Genomic DNA, 14,812 nt, shown 5'->3' on the forward strand with positions numbered 1-14,812 from the left:
TCTCAATGTCAATACCCGTAAGAAATAAACAATTATATAATATCTGCCAAACATTAAAATAATATTAAAGCAATATCCTTTATAAACATCTACAACCAATACGTCGCTACAACTTTGTAACAGCCTTTATTGTTTGCTTCTTAATCATGCATTAAATATGTATTGTTTCTGTTTTGTTTTTTGTTTTTCGTTTTTCTGTTCTGTCAGAAAATTGCTCATTGTCTGTCTGTCTGTATATCATTTGTAAATGCTATTTGTACATCTGTAAATATTTAATTAGTTAAAAATAAAAAAGACACATATTTTTTTTCTTCTTCTTTAAGATTTTATGGCGGTTGGCAAACAACGATTTAGCGCATTACCGCCACCCACTGGATCATAGGTGAACCAGGATTTATTTCAACTCAATTCAATTCAACTTTATTTATATAGTGCAAATTACAACAAAGTCATCTCAAAGCGCTTAGCAAAATATAAAGTCCATAGAAAGAAAGAAAGAACACAACAAGCATTTAGCGACAGTGGGATGAAAAAACGCCCTCTTTTTTATAGGAAGAAATATCCAGCGGACCAACTAACTTGGAAAAAAAAAAGAATGAAAAGTAAATAACAGGGTTCTTCTGACGCCTTGGCCTCTATTATTTCTTAAGCACTAATTGGCATCATGGCTCAGTACAAAGGAGCCGCGAGCTATGCAGCTGATGAAGAAGCGGGAGAAATAGCGAGGCCATGACAGAGCAGCTCAGGCAGAAGGTCACTGAGGATAATATGGTGAAGTTCAACATTGATAAGAAGTTCTGGGCCCATTATGATGTGGTAGAGGCTGAGCTAAAGCAAAAGGTGCCTTTATAAGGTCAAGAAAATGGTGGATTGAAGAAGGGGAACAACACTCGAAAGATATCATGTGAAGTTCAATTTAATCCAGCGACTTTAACGATACTGTAACTGATAATCCTGCATACTGTAGATGTTTACTGTTCAGAATTCTATAGAAAATAATACACATTAATCTCTCAAGATGATAGAAAATTTTGCGATCACCCTATAACCTTGCAGGAAATCACTTTTGCAATTGAACATTGTAAATCTAACAAATCTCCTGGAGTTTTATCAGCTCAACTCAAGATTTAGCTCCCTTTCTGCTTGAAGTCATTTTAGAAAGTGTTGAAAAATGCTCTCTACCTTCTTCACTGTCATACATATGCAGCTATCCCCTTGTTTGTCAACAAAAAGATATATAGTTCCATTCATAATTTACTTTTCAATTTCATCAGGAAAAACAAGACGCATTATGTGAAAAAATCTGTTATTATGAACACTTTTGAACGCGGTGGTCTAAACTTTTGTTGATTTTACAACCCTTAATAATACTTTTAAAATAAATAGGATAAAGCATTTTCTAAAAAGTCCCACATCTACATGGAAATTTGTACCTAATTATATTTTCTCTAAGGTTGGAGGTCTTGAATATCTACTTCTGTGTGATTATAAAATAAAACAAATTCCCTTAATTTTATCTAACTTCCACAAACAAATGCTTTTAGCACAGACGTTAATCTACAAACACAATTTCTCCCCACATAGGTGCTTCATCTGGAATATTCGGCTCATTAAGTTAAAAAGAATAAATCTTTATTTTATGAAACGTGGTTCGATAGTAACATCATTCTAGTATCCCAACTACTAAGTGATAATGGAACATTGCTGAATTATTCTGAATTTCTTCACACTTTTGGCATTTCAATCACCTCAAAATAGTTTGCTATTGTTATGGATGCCATCCTATCTGGTATTTTGACTTTTAAAAGGGACTAGAAAACCAGACTGTTTACCAGCTTTGGACCCTAAGTTGACCTTAGTTGGTGATATGTATGTTTCACTACCACAATTAGGAATAATAATCATAACATTTGCTCTATGACAACAAAAGTAGAAAAACAGAAATAAATAAACCTAGTAAATTTGATGATCGTTTTAGTGAAATTTCATATTCACAATGTCAAATTTAGTAACTCTAAACATTATTTTATTGATTTTAGTAAGGAAACGGAACAGTAAATCAAAACAATCTTTGATTCCAAAAATAAGAAAGCTGCTAAAACCATTCAGTTATGTTATGCTCTAATTTTAATGTTTTTTTTTCTTTCTGTTTTTTTTTAAACTCCCCCTGGCTCTGCCCTTGACTAATGTAATTCTATATTAAAAAGTGTTTTCTTGTTAATTTATTTATTTATTATTTTTAAAAAACAAAACAAAAACAGCCATAGTGTACATCCGGGTATTTCTTGTGCACTTAACATTTGGAGAATCTTTGCGTATTGTTGAATTCGAACGCACTACATACTAGTTATGACGTCAGACTTAGTGCGAGTAGTTCGTGCGCGATTTCAAACACAGCCACTCAGCGGATGGCGGTAATGCACCTCTGACTGAGTACAAACTGCCAATAAACCCCAAAGAAGAAGAGTAAGAACGAAAAAGAAAAAAAGAAAAGAAAGAAGAAGAGGAAGAACACAGCAGTTTGTGCTCGTCTTTTGGCCAAGATGGCGGAGGCTGCGGCTGTTCCCCCGCATCGCTTTTTCTGCCACTGCTGTAAGGGCGAAGTGAACCCAAAGCTCCCGGTAAGTCAGGCGCGTCTCTCTGTGATTCCTGCCGCTCATTAGTGCTGCTACAGCGGCTGACATCTCTGGTTTCGTGCGACTCTGGTCGTTTGTGTGAGTGGGCTACGGGCAGCTAGCTTGTTAGCAGTCAGTGGCGTTTGTTTTCGTTGACTGAGGTAATATTCTGGTTGAAAATGTGTCTGTAAAAATCAGACATTACAGCGACAAAGTGGCAGATGCTGTGGGGACACTGTGACATAAATGCTTTAATCTTAAACCAGGGTTTTTTCCTCGAAGGGCTGAGGATGCTGATGGTCACATACAGATTAATCACTATTATTTATCCTCTGTTTTTAACATATTCTCCATACATTCACTGTTAACCATTTGCTACACATACACATACACACAGGGTTTGTTTTACTTTCTATTGACCGGGGAAAACAGGGGTTTTTCGGGGGGAAATAGTTTTACTTTCATTTAGAAACTCTGTTTACATGCTCTACCTACATTTAAACAGAAGGATGACTAATAAGTATTTATTACATTTTACTAGCTCTGAGTTGGTGTTTTATTATAGTATCATTACACTTCATTCAGTCAGATCTATTTTAATAAGGCAAATAAGAGGTGTTGATTCTCCACATTTAGATCAAGTGGATGAGACAGTGTGAGTGTCTCCTGGGTTGTCTTAGTATGAAAGAGTGTTGGCACTTTCTGGTGATTATATCTGTCCTCTTTAAATATATCTATATGTATCTCTGGGGACTCCCCAAAATGAGCTGGAAAGACTCGGTCAGGATTTTAGGCAACCTTTGATCTCTTTGTTAGTTCTTGAGGGGATTTGAAATAAAATAAGAAATTACAATAAAGACAAATATTTATTTATGTATGACTATGTTTCAAATGGGTTAGAATAACTGTATTCTCTAATCTTATGATACTCAATTTCCAGGCTGTACAATCTTCATCATCATCATCATTATTTATCCATTATAGTCACTACATGTCTAAAGCCCATAGCTGTTCCTCTGATTTACACACATTTAAACTAGAACCTTTACCAATATGGGTGTGTTTTTTTTATTAATGCCGATAACCAATGTATCTGCCGATAACTGATATATCATCAGCCGATATATAAAATAGGAACATTGATATAGACAGGACATATAGTTTACATGAACACAAATTATTACAATACCCAAAATATGATTAAAGACAAGGCAAGGCACATGTATTTGTTACGCGTTTCATACACAAGGCAATTCACTGTGTGATGATCAAAAACATTCAACAGCTTAAAAATCAATAAGAACCTTAAAATCAGCAGTAAAAACATTGAATCAACAATTCTGTGATTTAAAAAAAAAAAGTCCTCTGTCATTTGCAGTAGAGAAAAAGAGTGTTAAAGAAACAGAATATCACTCATTTAAAACTAGACCGCTCTGCTCTTCGCACTTGGTGGAGGTAATAATTAACTTTAATTAAACTGTCAACATAAGGACTGTAAAGCCACTGAATAATAAGACAAGGCAAACTGTATTTCCGGAATACAATGTAGAAAAATAAAGTTACTTAAATCATGAACAGTAAACATACATCAAAACAAAGGTCAAATGTAAACAAATAAACTAGTGCACTTCTCCCAGTGTTGTAGTTTTCTAATCATTACTGCTGATTCAAAAGTGGCAGCTTATAATACAGAAAGCACAGCACAGAGCTGCAGAATCTCCACGCAGGAAAAAAGTTAATCAATCGTTGCATATTATTATAGACCAATTAATGTGCCGGACTATTTAAACTTTACTGAGTAAACATCCCGCTTTCCTTCATGTTTATCAGACTTAGCCACTGTCTCTAAACCATACATGATGGTAGTTCTTACTACATCATCACATTAGTCCATAAATACACCCTGCCCGTACTCAATCTTCAGTTTTAATGCTTTGTCTGTTGATTTGGGTAGATGACTGACCGCTCCTTTATTTAAACCTTTCTGACATGACTGAGGTTAATTCCGGGCAGCGTCATCACTGACTCTCTCTGACGTACTCAATCCTGGGGCATGTCCTCACAGAGCTAACTGCAACACCCAACATGTTTGTGTCACACAAGTACAGTAAATTACTGAGCCAATCTCTCAGTCAGCAGGCCAGTTTAAAATGTACTTAGGATAACCACATCAACAAGTCATCTGTTGATTGATTGTGTTATGTGTGTCAGCTTTATATCCATTATTTTGTGAGATGAGCTAAAATAGTTCTCTATGTAATTCTTTTGTAATCAGTGAGAACTGAAAAGCTCCCACTTTTGGCAACATTTGCTTTGATTGAGTTTTCCTCATGATGTCGCACTGTTCACCAGCTCATCTTAGACTTTACATCTTCCTTTAGTGTTTCAGAACCAGTTTTTGTTGCCAAGTACAGTTTTTAGACAATACAAGGAATTTTATTTGGTGGATGATGAAAGATAAATATAAACAAGAACATATATACAAATAGTGCAGGTAGTATTGTTGTCTTTTGACACGTTGTGTTATGGGGGTAGTGATGAGGGCTGGGGTGGGGGGGCCAGGGCTGTGTTAATGGAAAGAAACACTTTTTGTGCCTAGAGGTTCTGGTCCTGATAGAACGAAACTTTCGGTTTCAGATCTTTCGCGACACAATTAAAATGACATAAAATATTTACTAAAAATCTCAATATTTCACTTTTGCAGCCAAATCACCTCTTGAGCTGCAGACTGAACTTATTACCTTTTCTAGCCTATGACATCTTAAGTTTGTAGCAGTGGTTGGCTACTAGCGCTGAGACTGAGTAAACATCTTTTTGCTGGCAGAAATATTCACGACAAGGTCCTGAATTTCATGGAATATAAAATAGTAAGTCTGCTGAGAGCATTGGGTTATTAACTTACGTGTCCACTAACTGATCAGAGCCGACACGTTCAGCATCAACATACGTCACCTGCACTCCGACATCCTCTCTTTCAACTTCTGTTCTCCCTTAGTTTAGAAATGTAAAAAGTCACAAAGGTCAGACTGCTGCGGTGTTCGACGCTTCTTTATATCTTTAAATGTTTTAATTCACCAAACAACATAATAAATTACACCTAAAAGAGCCTAAAATAATCTCTCGCTCAATGTGTTTGTATAATTTATAATCCAGGTTTGAATTAATATTAGTCAAGCTTTCATGTAAATGTGCCGTTTTTGTTGCAACTATTACTACTGCAACAGCACATCACCAGTAGGGTAAAACTAACAGAATATCTTTAATATTGTTGCTTTATCAAACAGTGTTTTAGTACTAGCCTTGTAATATTAGAATGTGTTAGTGTGCACGTGTTCCTCCTGTGTAAATCACTGTTGTTGTTGTGTCTCTTCACAGGAGTTCATCTGTCCACGATGTGATTCAGGCTTCATTGAGGAAGTAACAGAAGACTCGAGGTGAGATCATTCAGGAAGTCATGACTGCCTAGGGCTGGGTGATATGGACCAAAACTCATATCTCAATATCTTTTCTCAAAACATGATGACAGGCTCAGTGACTGTTTTTTCTCTCTTTTCTATTTCAGTCTCTTAGAAAGTGGTGCCAATGGGATGGATGACACAGCCTCACAATTTGCAGAGGTATGAAGGTTTTAAGGAACATTACGAATATTCCTCAACTTGTTGCGAATGTTTCATTATTTGTCCTATTTTCTGTGCTTGTTTTCCCTCATCCTTATTTTGTATTTCAACCCATCCCCTCCCCTGTAGCTCTGGCACCTTTTGTTTCTGGAACGGCCATTCACCACAGACGGCGACACTCCTGACTCAGAACCACGGCTCCCCGGTGTACGCTTGGGCAGTCTTAGTGACCTGGGGGGACTGGGAGGAGGGCCGATAGGTGGGTCCGTTCCAGCAGGTTTAGGAGGATCTATGAGTGGGATACTAGGGACAGGGGAGCACTGGGGCCCGGGGCGTCCTCCTCGCCTGCACAGCCAAAGGAGATACCGATCCAGAGGCGGCAACAGCAGACCAGACGCCGTGGAAGGGTGAGCACCTGAATCATTAATTATGTGCTTTATCAATACCTACTGTTTGGTATACAAACTCCCATCATCTTGTTAAAGTCATTATATCTATCTGTAAATATATATACACATATATGATTGTGGATCTGAGGAGTACCAAGAGGCCTGGTCTCCATCCAGGGGGTCAGTCTACACTGACGAGGAGTACGAATACCTCCACAATGTGGTGATTGACAATAAACCGGAACCAAAACAACAACAAAAACTAGTCGAAGTACAGGATGAAAGCAGTTATACAATTCTTGTAGTCACTGAGAGTGGAGACTTACTTCTGGAAGAAAGGGGCAGCCGGCCTGAGCTTTTATTTAGGCAATTTTATTTATGCAAGTTATTTCTTGTACAGGAAGTTAGTTTTTATTTTTTTTTTATCATGAATAAATGTTACCTTTTGTCTTAAAGGAGACATATCATGCATTTAAATCCTTCCTTTTTACATATAAGTCATACAGCTGTGGTCTATATAAAGCGGAACTGCAATGCTTGGGTCTGAATTCCTCATTATTATAGCTCCACAGGCCCCCTTTCTACCCCTTTTCTGATGTGCTTCTGAGAGCAACTCGTTTTGGTGCGGTCTCTTTAAATGCAAATGAGACACTTCATACCCCGCCCCCTTTCCAGGTTGCAGAGGTGACACTCGATTATTTAGCGGCGCAGAAAATGTTTATTCACACATTATTTACAAAATGTCAACAACGGAAGACTTGTCCATCCAGCCTTACATGTTCGAGCCAGAGTCTGACCCGGCGGAGCGAGATGAAAATGAAGATAATGAACTTGCAGAACCCTAACAAGTGAGCTAACACAAGCACCGAGTTAACGCTAGCGCCAAGCTAACGTCACGAAATGCATTTTAATCCAGTCTTTTTGGAGACAAAAATGGCAAAATGAAATGACTAATGAAAACTTTAGACTTGAATTAAATCACGTAGGCCATATCATCAAGGGTCTAAAATGAGCAACAGCGCTAACATATGAAGACGGTGCAACTGCTAATGCTAACAAAACAATGACAGGGACATCTTATCGTCACACTTTTAGTGTTATTTACAGCTTACCGAAGTGCTCTGTTCGTTGTCTCCAAAGATAGAAGGAATTGAACCTTCAATCAGACAAAGTCTTTCGGCAAATCCTTCTTTATACTGGCGGAGGTTGCTGAAGCAGTCATCCTTGAAGTGCTTTGCGCACACAAAAATGACCTTACCCACAGATGTGGGTACATTTCCGTGAAAAATAAAACTCAACCAGGCACTTCGAAAAGGTTCTGATGCTGGGAGACGGTGTAATGAAACGTGTGGGTTACTACATCCAACAACCGAACATTTCTCCTCTCGTACCTTCGGCATCCTGGAGCTTGGACTACAAAATAAAAGCGAGAAATAAAAATGGCAGATTGCTCGAAGTGTTGGGCCTGGAGTCGATGTCCTAATTTGGCAGTTCCGCTGCAAATACTTTGACGTTATTGTTCAAAAAAACATAATAGAGAATAGAAAAATTGAAACAGATTGAAAAATATGACCAAAACAGAATATAAAGATATTAATGGAGCACCTGAAGAGACTAATTTGAACTTTTCTGTACTTCGAAACACTCTAAATATACAACAAAATGCATTTAAGGGCTAAAAAAGTGGATTTAGCATGATGTGTCAGTTTATTTAAAATGATATACACAAACTGTATTGTTTTGATGTTATAATTTCCCTTAACATACTATGCATTGTATCAATTTTTTAATCGAGAATCAATTTTGAATTGAATCGTGACCCTAAGAATCAGAATCAGAATTGAATCGTGAAACACCCAAAGATTCACATCCCTACTGGTCAGTCACAGGAGCACCTTCAGCACCAGGCTGATCCCACCACAGTGCTCCACAGGAAATCATTCCTGTCTGTGGCAATCAAACTTTACAATTCATCACTGTAACCTCACAGCTTTGATTGTTGTAAATATCTGTATTATATTTGTATATTTGTATTATTATTATTTCTTTTATTTAATGTTTTACTCCTGTAATGTGTGCGTAATTTTTATTCAATTAACAGTCATTATGTATGTTTTTTTCTTCTTTTTCTTTTTTTGTTTAACATTTATTCTTTTTATTTATAATATTTGTTTAGCAGTTGTAACGCAAGTCATTTCCCCCGAGGATAAATAAAGGACTTCTGTTTCTGATTCTGATATCTTTGTTTTTTTAGGATTGTTCAACAGTTTCTAGCAGGTTTCTTGGCCAACTCCGGAGTGCCTGGCTCGCCTCCTTTGTCATGGTAATAAGACGTCACTGCATCAGCTCAGTGTTAGCGTTCTGTGTGCTGTAAATAATCCTCACTGTGAGTTTGGTTTGTCTGTTTCTTGTAGGACGGGGATGTTGCATTCTAACCCAGGAGATTACGCCTGGGGACAGGGGGGGTTAGACGCTGTCATTACACAGGTGAGGTTCACCTCCCTCCTACAAAATAGCCATCAAATTTGTGTTATTTATTTTTTGTTATTTTGCATCTGTGTGTGTGTAGTTATTAGGACAGTTGGAGAACACAGGACCTCCTCCAGCTGAAAAAGAGAAGATCTCATCCCTCCCAACTGTCAATATCTCTCAGGAACAAGCAGGTCAGTCACTCAGCCTAGCGTTGGACCAAAACTATGGATCCAAAATGCCAAACAGGCACATTTATTAACAAACAGCTGCACAAATGTGCCACTTTTTCTCTTATAAAGGACAGCATGTGTGAGTGAGTTCTGTGGTGTGGCTTATTTTGGGAACGGTTGCACATATGAAATCCATCAAACAGTGCTTTTCATGCTGTTCTGAGAAGTAGCAAAAGCAGCGACTCCTAAAACAAGTATTTTAAAACATAACAAGCTATAATATATGGATGTAGGCAATATTTTAATTTTATACATCACCAAAATAGAGCTGGGCGATATATCGAGATTCAAGATGTATCGAGATTTCTAACTAAGCCAATTTCACCTCATTGTCTCTCCAGACATCACTGGATGGATTGAGGCGCACCAGGTTAATTTAGTACATTAAAGTTTCATCTATTCAGACAACTGTTCCTTAGGAAATTCACTTTGAATTTGAGTTTGCTGGAATTACTACGCGGATGTCAAGGACACTTCAAAGGAAACATCAAAGTGATCAGCAGATGCCTCTGACAAAGACTGACGGTTGTCAGTCGAAACGTGTCAGGAGCTCAAAGTGGATTTCCTAATGAACAGTTGCCTGAATAAATGAAACCTTAACATACTATTCAAAAAGACAGAATATTACTGGAATTACAGGTTAATTTAGAAATGAATAACATCTTATCAGCGGTAACACAATGTTCACTGAGCATGTGCTGAATGACTCTGAGACGGAAGTCACATTATTAAGAGCATTTCAAGGCCATCTAACGTTTTTTTTTTTAAACATGTATTTATTGCTTTATTCATTTATACGATGGACATAAACATATGGCAGTATCAAAAGTAATAATCAAATAAAGATTAAAAATAATAAAGAAAGGTTAAACACAAAAAAAGTTAAAGAAATACATTTTAAAAAGGTAGATTAAAGCAGAATTAAGTAACTTTTTCACCTTAATAAATCCTTCTCATAGTCCCTGTGAGTGTAATACAAGTGTTTATGGGGTGATTGGGGGTCTTTCATCTCCCCCTGCTGTCTCTGGCCAGAAAACAGCACTTGCAACTTTCCTGCCTCTGACCCGGTGGCAAGATGTACTGCTTTACAGCAGCCCAATACAACCTAATGCTAAATTATGACCAGCCCTGTGGCTGCACATGGTTGTCTACAAATTCACTTTTCTCAAACTTATATTATGGCGGAGCCAGCAAAAAAAAGTCAGAGACGACCTTTGTCTGAGGAATGGAGCAACTCCATGCAGTGACAGCTCACCGGCAACACACAGCAATCACACACACTGTGGTCACGGCAACAGGCACGCACAAACACTTGCAACCCATCACTCCATCAGGCAGCACACACACAAATATCCATCCATCTTCAGATCCACTTTGTCAGCACACACAAAAACACATCACACATTTCCACACTCTCTTCCGTATCACTCCCACATCATTCATTTATTTTACTTGTCTCTCTTCCTCATACTATTCACATGGGACTATATGTGTGAAAGCACCATTAGTGTCACTGTTGTATTAGGATTTTTCAGTGATTGATTGCTACTGTCTTGGGAGAGCAAGGGTGGACAAGTAGCTGTGGGGTGGGGCAGGCGGCGGGGGGTGAGGAGTGTTTACGACAGTGACATAACCAAAAGGGACCTTTAGGGGGAGTGCTAAGCGCTAGTTACTTAGTTCTGCTTTAATTTAGTCATTGAGCATAGTTCAGAATACATAGTCAAACTAATGTAAATAATTTTCTGACTGATTAAAGGTAATTATCACTTTTATCAGCTGAGGTCAAACCACAGGATCTGGATAAGTTGACTGATGGTGTGAATATATAGTCAATGCAGAGCAGAGTTTAGGTTTCTTCCTTGAAATAAACAGCAGTACTCTAACTTTTTGTTGCCAAGTGGAACATTAGGACAAAATGCTTGTTAACCTTGACAGCATCAGCAGCTGCTGTGATAAATGACTACAGGATGACATTTGTTCTGACTGGCTGTTCTCATATTTGCCCTCTTTTGGAGTCATTAGTCTGTTCTGTGTACGCTGCCCTATTTTACCACTCAGCTGTGACTGGGTTTAAATTAGGTTTTCAGCTGAGCTTATGCAGCACCATGGGCAGCACCACTCACCAGGAGAAATGAAGCTCTTATCAACACTGTGCCTTTTATAGGGTCTTAATGTTCCACTGTTAAATATTATGGATGATTACAATCCTCTGGTTCATGCAATGACCTGTTTTTGAGCTGTAATTGTAGATATCTGCTGAATAAACCTCTGCTTTAATCCACACAGACTGCTGTATGGAATGTCCCGTGTGCAAAGAGGACTTCTCAGTGGGCGAGCCCGTCAGACAGTTACCCTGTAACCACTTCTTTCACTCTGACTGTATAGTGCCATGGTTGGAAATGGTGAGTAACAAGATCGCAAAACTGATTCCAAATTAACATCATTATTGTGAGAAATTATACCAAAATGAACTGTAAGTGGACGTGGTTATTAGCCAACAGTACGATTAATTCATGTGTTGTAGAAAAAACAACAAAAAAACAATGAAGCAAGTTGAAATTGGTAAAAAAAAAAAAAAGAAATGGATTTTCAATACAATGTAAAGAAAGCAAGTTTAACTATTAAAACCTAAATGGCATTTAAAATAATAATTGTAATAATAACTACGAAGAAGCTGAAATAAAAAAAAAAGAGTAGATTTTCAATTAAATGTAAAGAATACAAGTTTAAGTTTACCTATTAAAAATGTAAATGGAATTTCAAATAATAAAAATTAATACCTTTTTAAACAAAATGCATACAGTATATTTTTAAAAAGTGTTTGTTTAAATGATTGTATCATTTGTTGAAAATTTCACATACATTCATAACGGGTTATTTATTGTTATTGTTAATAAACAAAAATGTTTGTTAAATAATTTTAGTATTACTGTTTATGGAGCTGCTTTCCAAATGTGTTTGCACTTTGCCTCCTAGACGTGCAGAAGTTTTTTTGTCAAGACAAAGCCTCATATTCCAGCTAAACTTTAGTGAGAGAAACAGGGAATGAAGGGCATTGATCTACATTTGAGTAATAGACAACATCTATAATTTCATTAGAGTTTGGCACCGGGATCTGTTTCCTAACGTCAGGTTCCGGATCCGTTATGAAGATGTTTGGATTTCGATTGTTTTTTTTTCGGTTTTTAAATGCCCGCACTAGTTTGTTCTGCAGTTTGTATTACTCCACCCGGCTTGCTCTATTTGTTTCCGGGGTTTGTATAAAAATGCGTTCACACCGAACGCGACTGCAGTCGCTTCAATCGCATGTGATGAGTCACTTGAACATAGTGGCGCTTTTTAGTCACTCCCTCACGTCATCGCTCCAGTGACGGGGTAACCGGGGAACAGTGTGTGTGTGTGTGTGTGTTGATAACAGGGGAGAGAGTGTTGATCACTTCTTCTCCGGCTGTATGTTTACAGCACTTATCATTTACGGTTTAAATGATCAACTTACGGAGTTACTAAAGAATGAGTTCACCGAGAAAGTAGGCTTATTCAAGAAGTTAGGCTCTATAGACAGTGACGGCTGGAGGAGTTGGTGCTTGAAGTCGCTTAAAGTTAAAATTTTTCAACTTTGAGCAACTAGAATCTAGTTGCCAGAATAATAATAATAATCTTTCTCAACTAAAACTGTTGATTGATTTGTCACATGACTGCTCCAGGGTTTGAGTTTGTTCTATTTTGTTTCACATACATCTACCTGGGCTGCAGCTCTTTGATTTTTAGTTTGCTGCCAACTTGTTTGTAGTGTTATTTCAGCAAGTTTCAGTTTTACAGTTACAATTGGGGACGAAACGATGCCCAACCCTATTTTCTATGCAGTTTTTTTAAAGAGCTTGGGCCTCATTTAGAAAACATTGAGTACGACAAATGTCAAAACTGTGCTACACCAAAAGAAATTCCAATTTATAAAATTGCGCGGAGCTCACCTGCACGTACTTTTCCTTTAATAAATCAAAGCCCAGCTTGTGGTTGGTGCAGGTGAATTCACTTCACATGCCCCCCTCGACACGCCCACGTTAAATGGTCAATGCAAAGGTGCTCAGTGGTTTTTGCATCTAAACGAGCTGTTGACCAATGAGATTCTACGATCGTTCGTGGCAGAAGCGAAAAGGAATTTCAGAACGATTAAGAGATGCGTGTGAGTGATGAAGGTCACAGTAATGGTGTAAAAATGCAAAGAAAGTGTTCAATGAGACACGTGAAAAGAGGCGCTCTGAGATGCACCGTCAGGTAAGCAAGCTTTACAAATGATGCCCCTGTTAACTAACCCCAAAATTCCAACCAGTTAAAGTATCCTGAGCAAGATACTGAAGTCAAGTGTAAATAAAACGCAGCAAAACCAGTTTATCGTTCACATATGGGTTTCAGATTTCTAGAAGAAACAAGCAGGGTTTTGATTCTCTGCTTTTTTTCTGTCTCTTTGCAGCATGATACATGTCCAGTGTGTAGGAAGAGTTTGAACGGAGAGGACGACACCAGCAGCCAGCCTCCGTCAGGATCCCCCTCCCTCTCAATGGACCCCCGCACACTGGAGAGATGGTCCTTCTGAGACACCTACCCACCCGCTCCCTGCACCACAACAGAAAGAGAAGAAAGGCTTCTTCGTCTCCCCTGCTTAGTACGTCATAATCATCTCAGTCTGACTCTTTTTCTATTCTGATTTTTTATCATAGCCGTTTCCCCTCCACCAGTCTACTGAGGGCCATGTGATCTCCCTGTTTTTTCTTCCTTGGTTTTTCCAACTCGAGATCTTAATTTTTTGGCCCAAATATGAACTCTTTTTTTTTTTTTTTTTACATCTTTCTTAACGAGCACTGCTGAAACCCATCATGGCGGGGAAATGCCAGAATATAGACAAATACCGTGCCTGTGCTATTCAGAGGATTAGTTAATCCTGCATCTGAGCCCTGAAGGGAAAATATTTGTCTCTCATGGAATGACAAAGGCGCATCATTGACCACAGCCCAGGAAGAAGTGGACTAAATATTATTGTATGGAACCATTTTCCACAACCACACCTCTGTTTAGAAAACATGCTCATTTTTTTAGATCAATTTCAAGGACGTAAACAAATGGACAACTTCAACATAAAATCTAGCAAATCTGTGTATTAGGAGAAATTCACCGCTCCGGAGCTTGGCCCAAATTTTTTTATACATATTATTTTACAACTTACACTATGTGGTGTATATAAGACACAGATGGAACACCTATCTTTTTTTTCTTCTGTCTTTTTTCCCCCTCATTGTTATCAATTTTTTTTGATGTAAATAATTTTAGTCAAACAACTTTAAGTTTGCAAAGGAAAAAGACAAAGGAGAAATAAATGTGAAATACCCGGTTAACAAACTGTATATTATTATATGAAAAAAATGTCTATAATGTATTAATAAATTGACCAAAAAAAAATTCTCCTTATGCAAGTTTTCTTTTTTTTCTCTGCA

General features: G+C 37.8%; 1 protein-coding gene across 1 annotated transcript; it reads left to right on the forward strand.

Annotated features, from left to right (window-relative positions):
* The first annotated feature begins 2,362 nt into the window (after positions 1–2,362).
* On the forward strand, positions 2,363–14,786 carry rnf115a (ring finger protein 115a). Its single transcript, XM_028470753.1, has 9 exons — positions 2,363–2,621; positions 5,991–6,049; positions 6,178–6,232; positions 6,362–6,639; positions 8,876–8,944; positions 9,036–9,108; positions 9,191–9,284; positions 11,610–11,725; positions 13,795–14,786. The coding sequence occupies exons 1-9, from the start codon at positions 2,544–2,546 to the stop codon at positions 13,915–13,917; spliced, it is 945 nt and encodes a 314-aa protein (XP_028326554.1). The 5' UTR covers positions 2,363–2,543; the 3' UTR covers positions 13,918–14,786.
* Positions 14,787–14,812: the final 26 nt, after the last annotated feature.

The sequence above is a fragment of the Gouania willdenowi genome, chromosome 16 (assembly GCF_900634775.1).
Source record: "Gouania willdenowi chromosome 16, fGouWil2.1, whole genome shotgun sequence".
In the NCBI taxonomy this organism is placed as follows: domain Eukaryota; kingdom Metazoa; phylum Chordata; class Actinopteri; order Blenniiformes; family Gobiesocidae; genus Gouania; species Gouania willdenowi.

Excerpts from the sequence above, each read along its gene's own strand:
- rnf115a (XM_028470753.1), top strand. The coding sequence starts at position 2,544 with ATGGCGGAGGCTGCGGCTGTTCCCCCGCATCGCTTTTTCTGCCACTGC. Across the intron at positions 9,109-9,190 it reads TAGACGCTGTCATTACACAG|TTATTAGGACAGTTGGAGAA; the intron begins GTGAGGTTCACC and ends GTGTGTGTGTAG. Across the intron at positions 11,726-13,794 it reads TAGTGCCATGGTTGGAAATG|CATGATACATGTCCAGTGTG; the intron begins GTGAGTAACAAG and ends GTCTCTTTGCAG.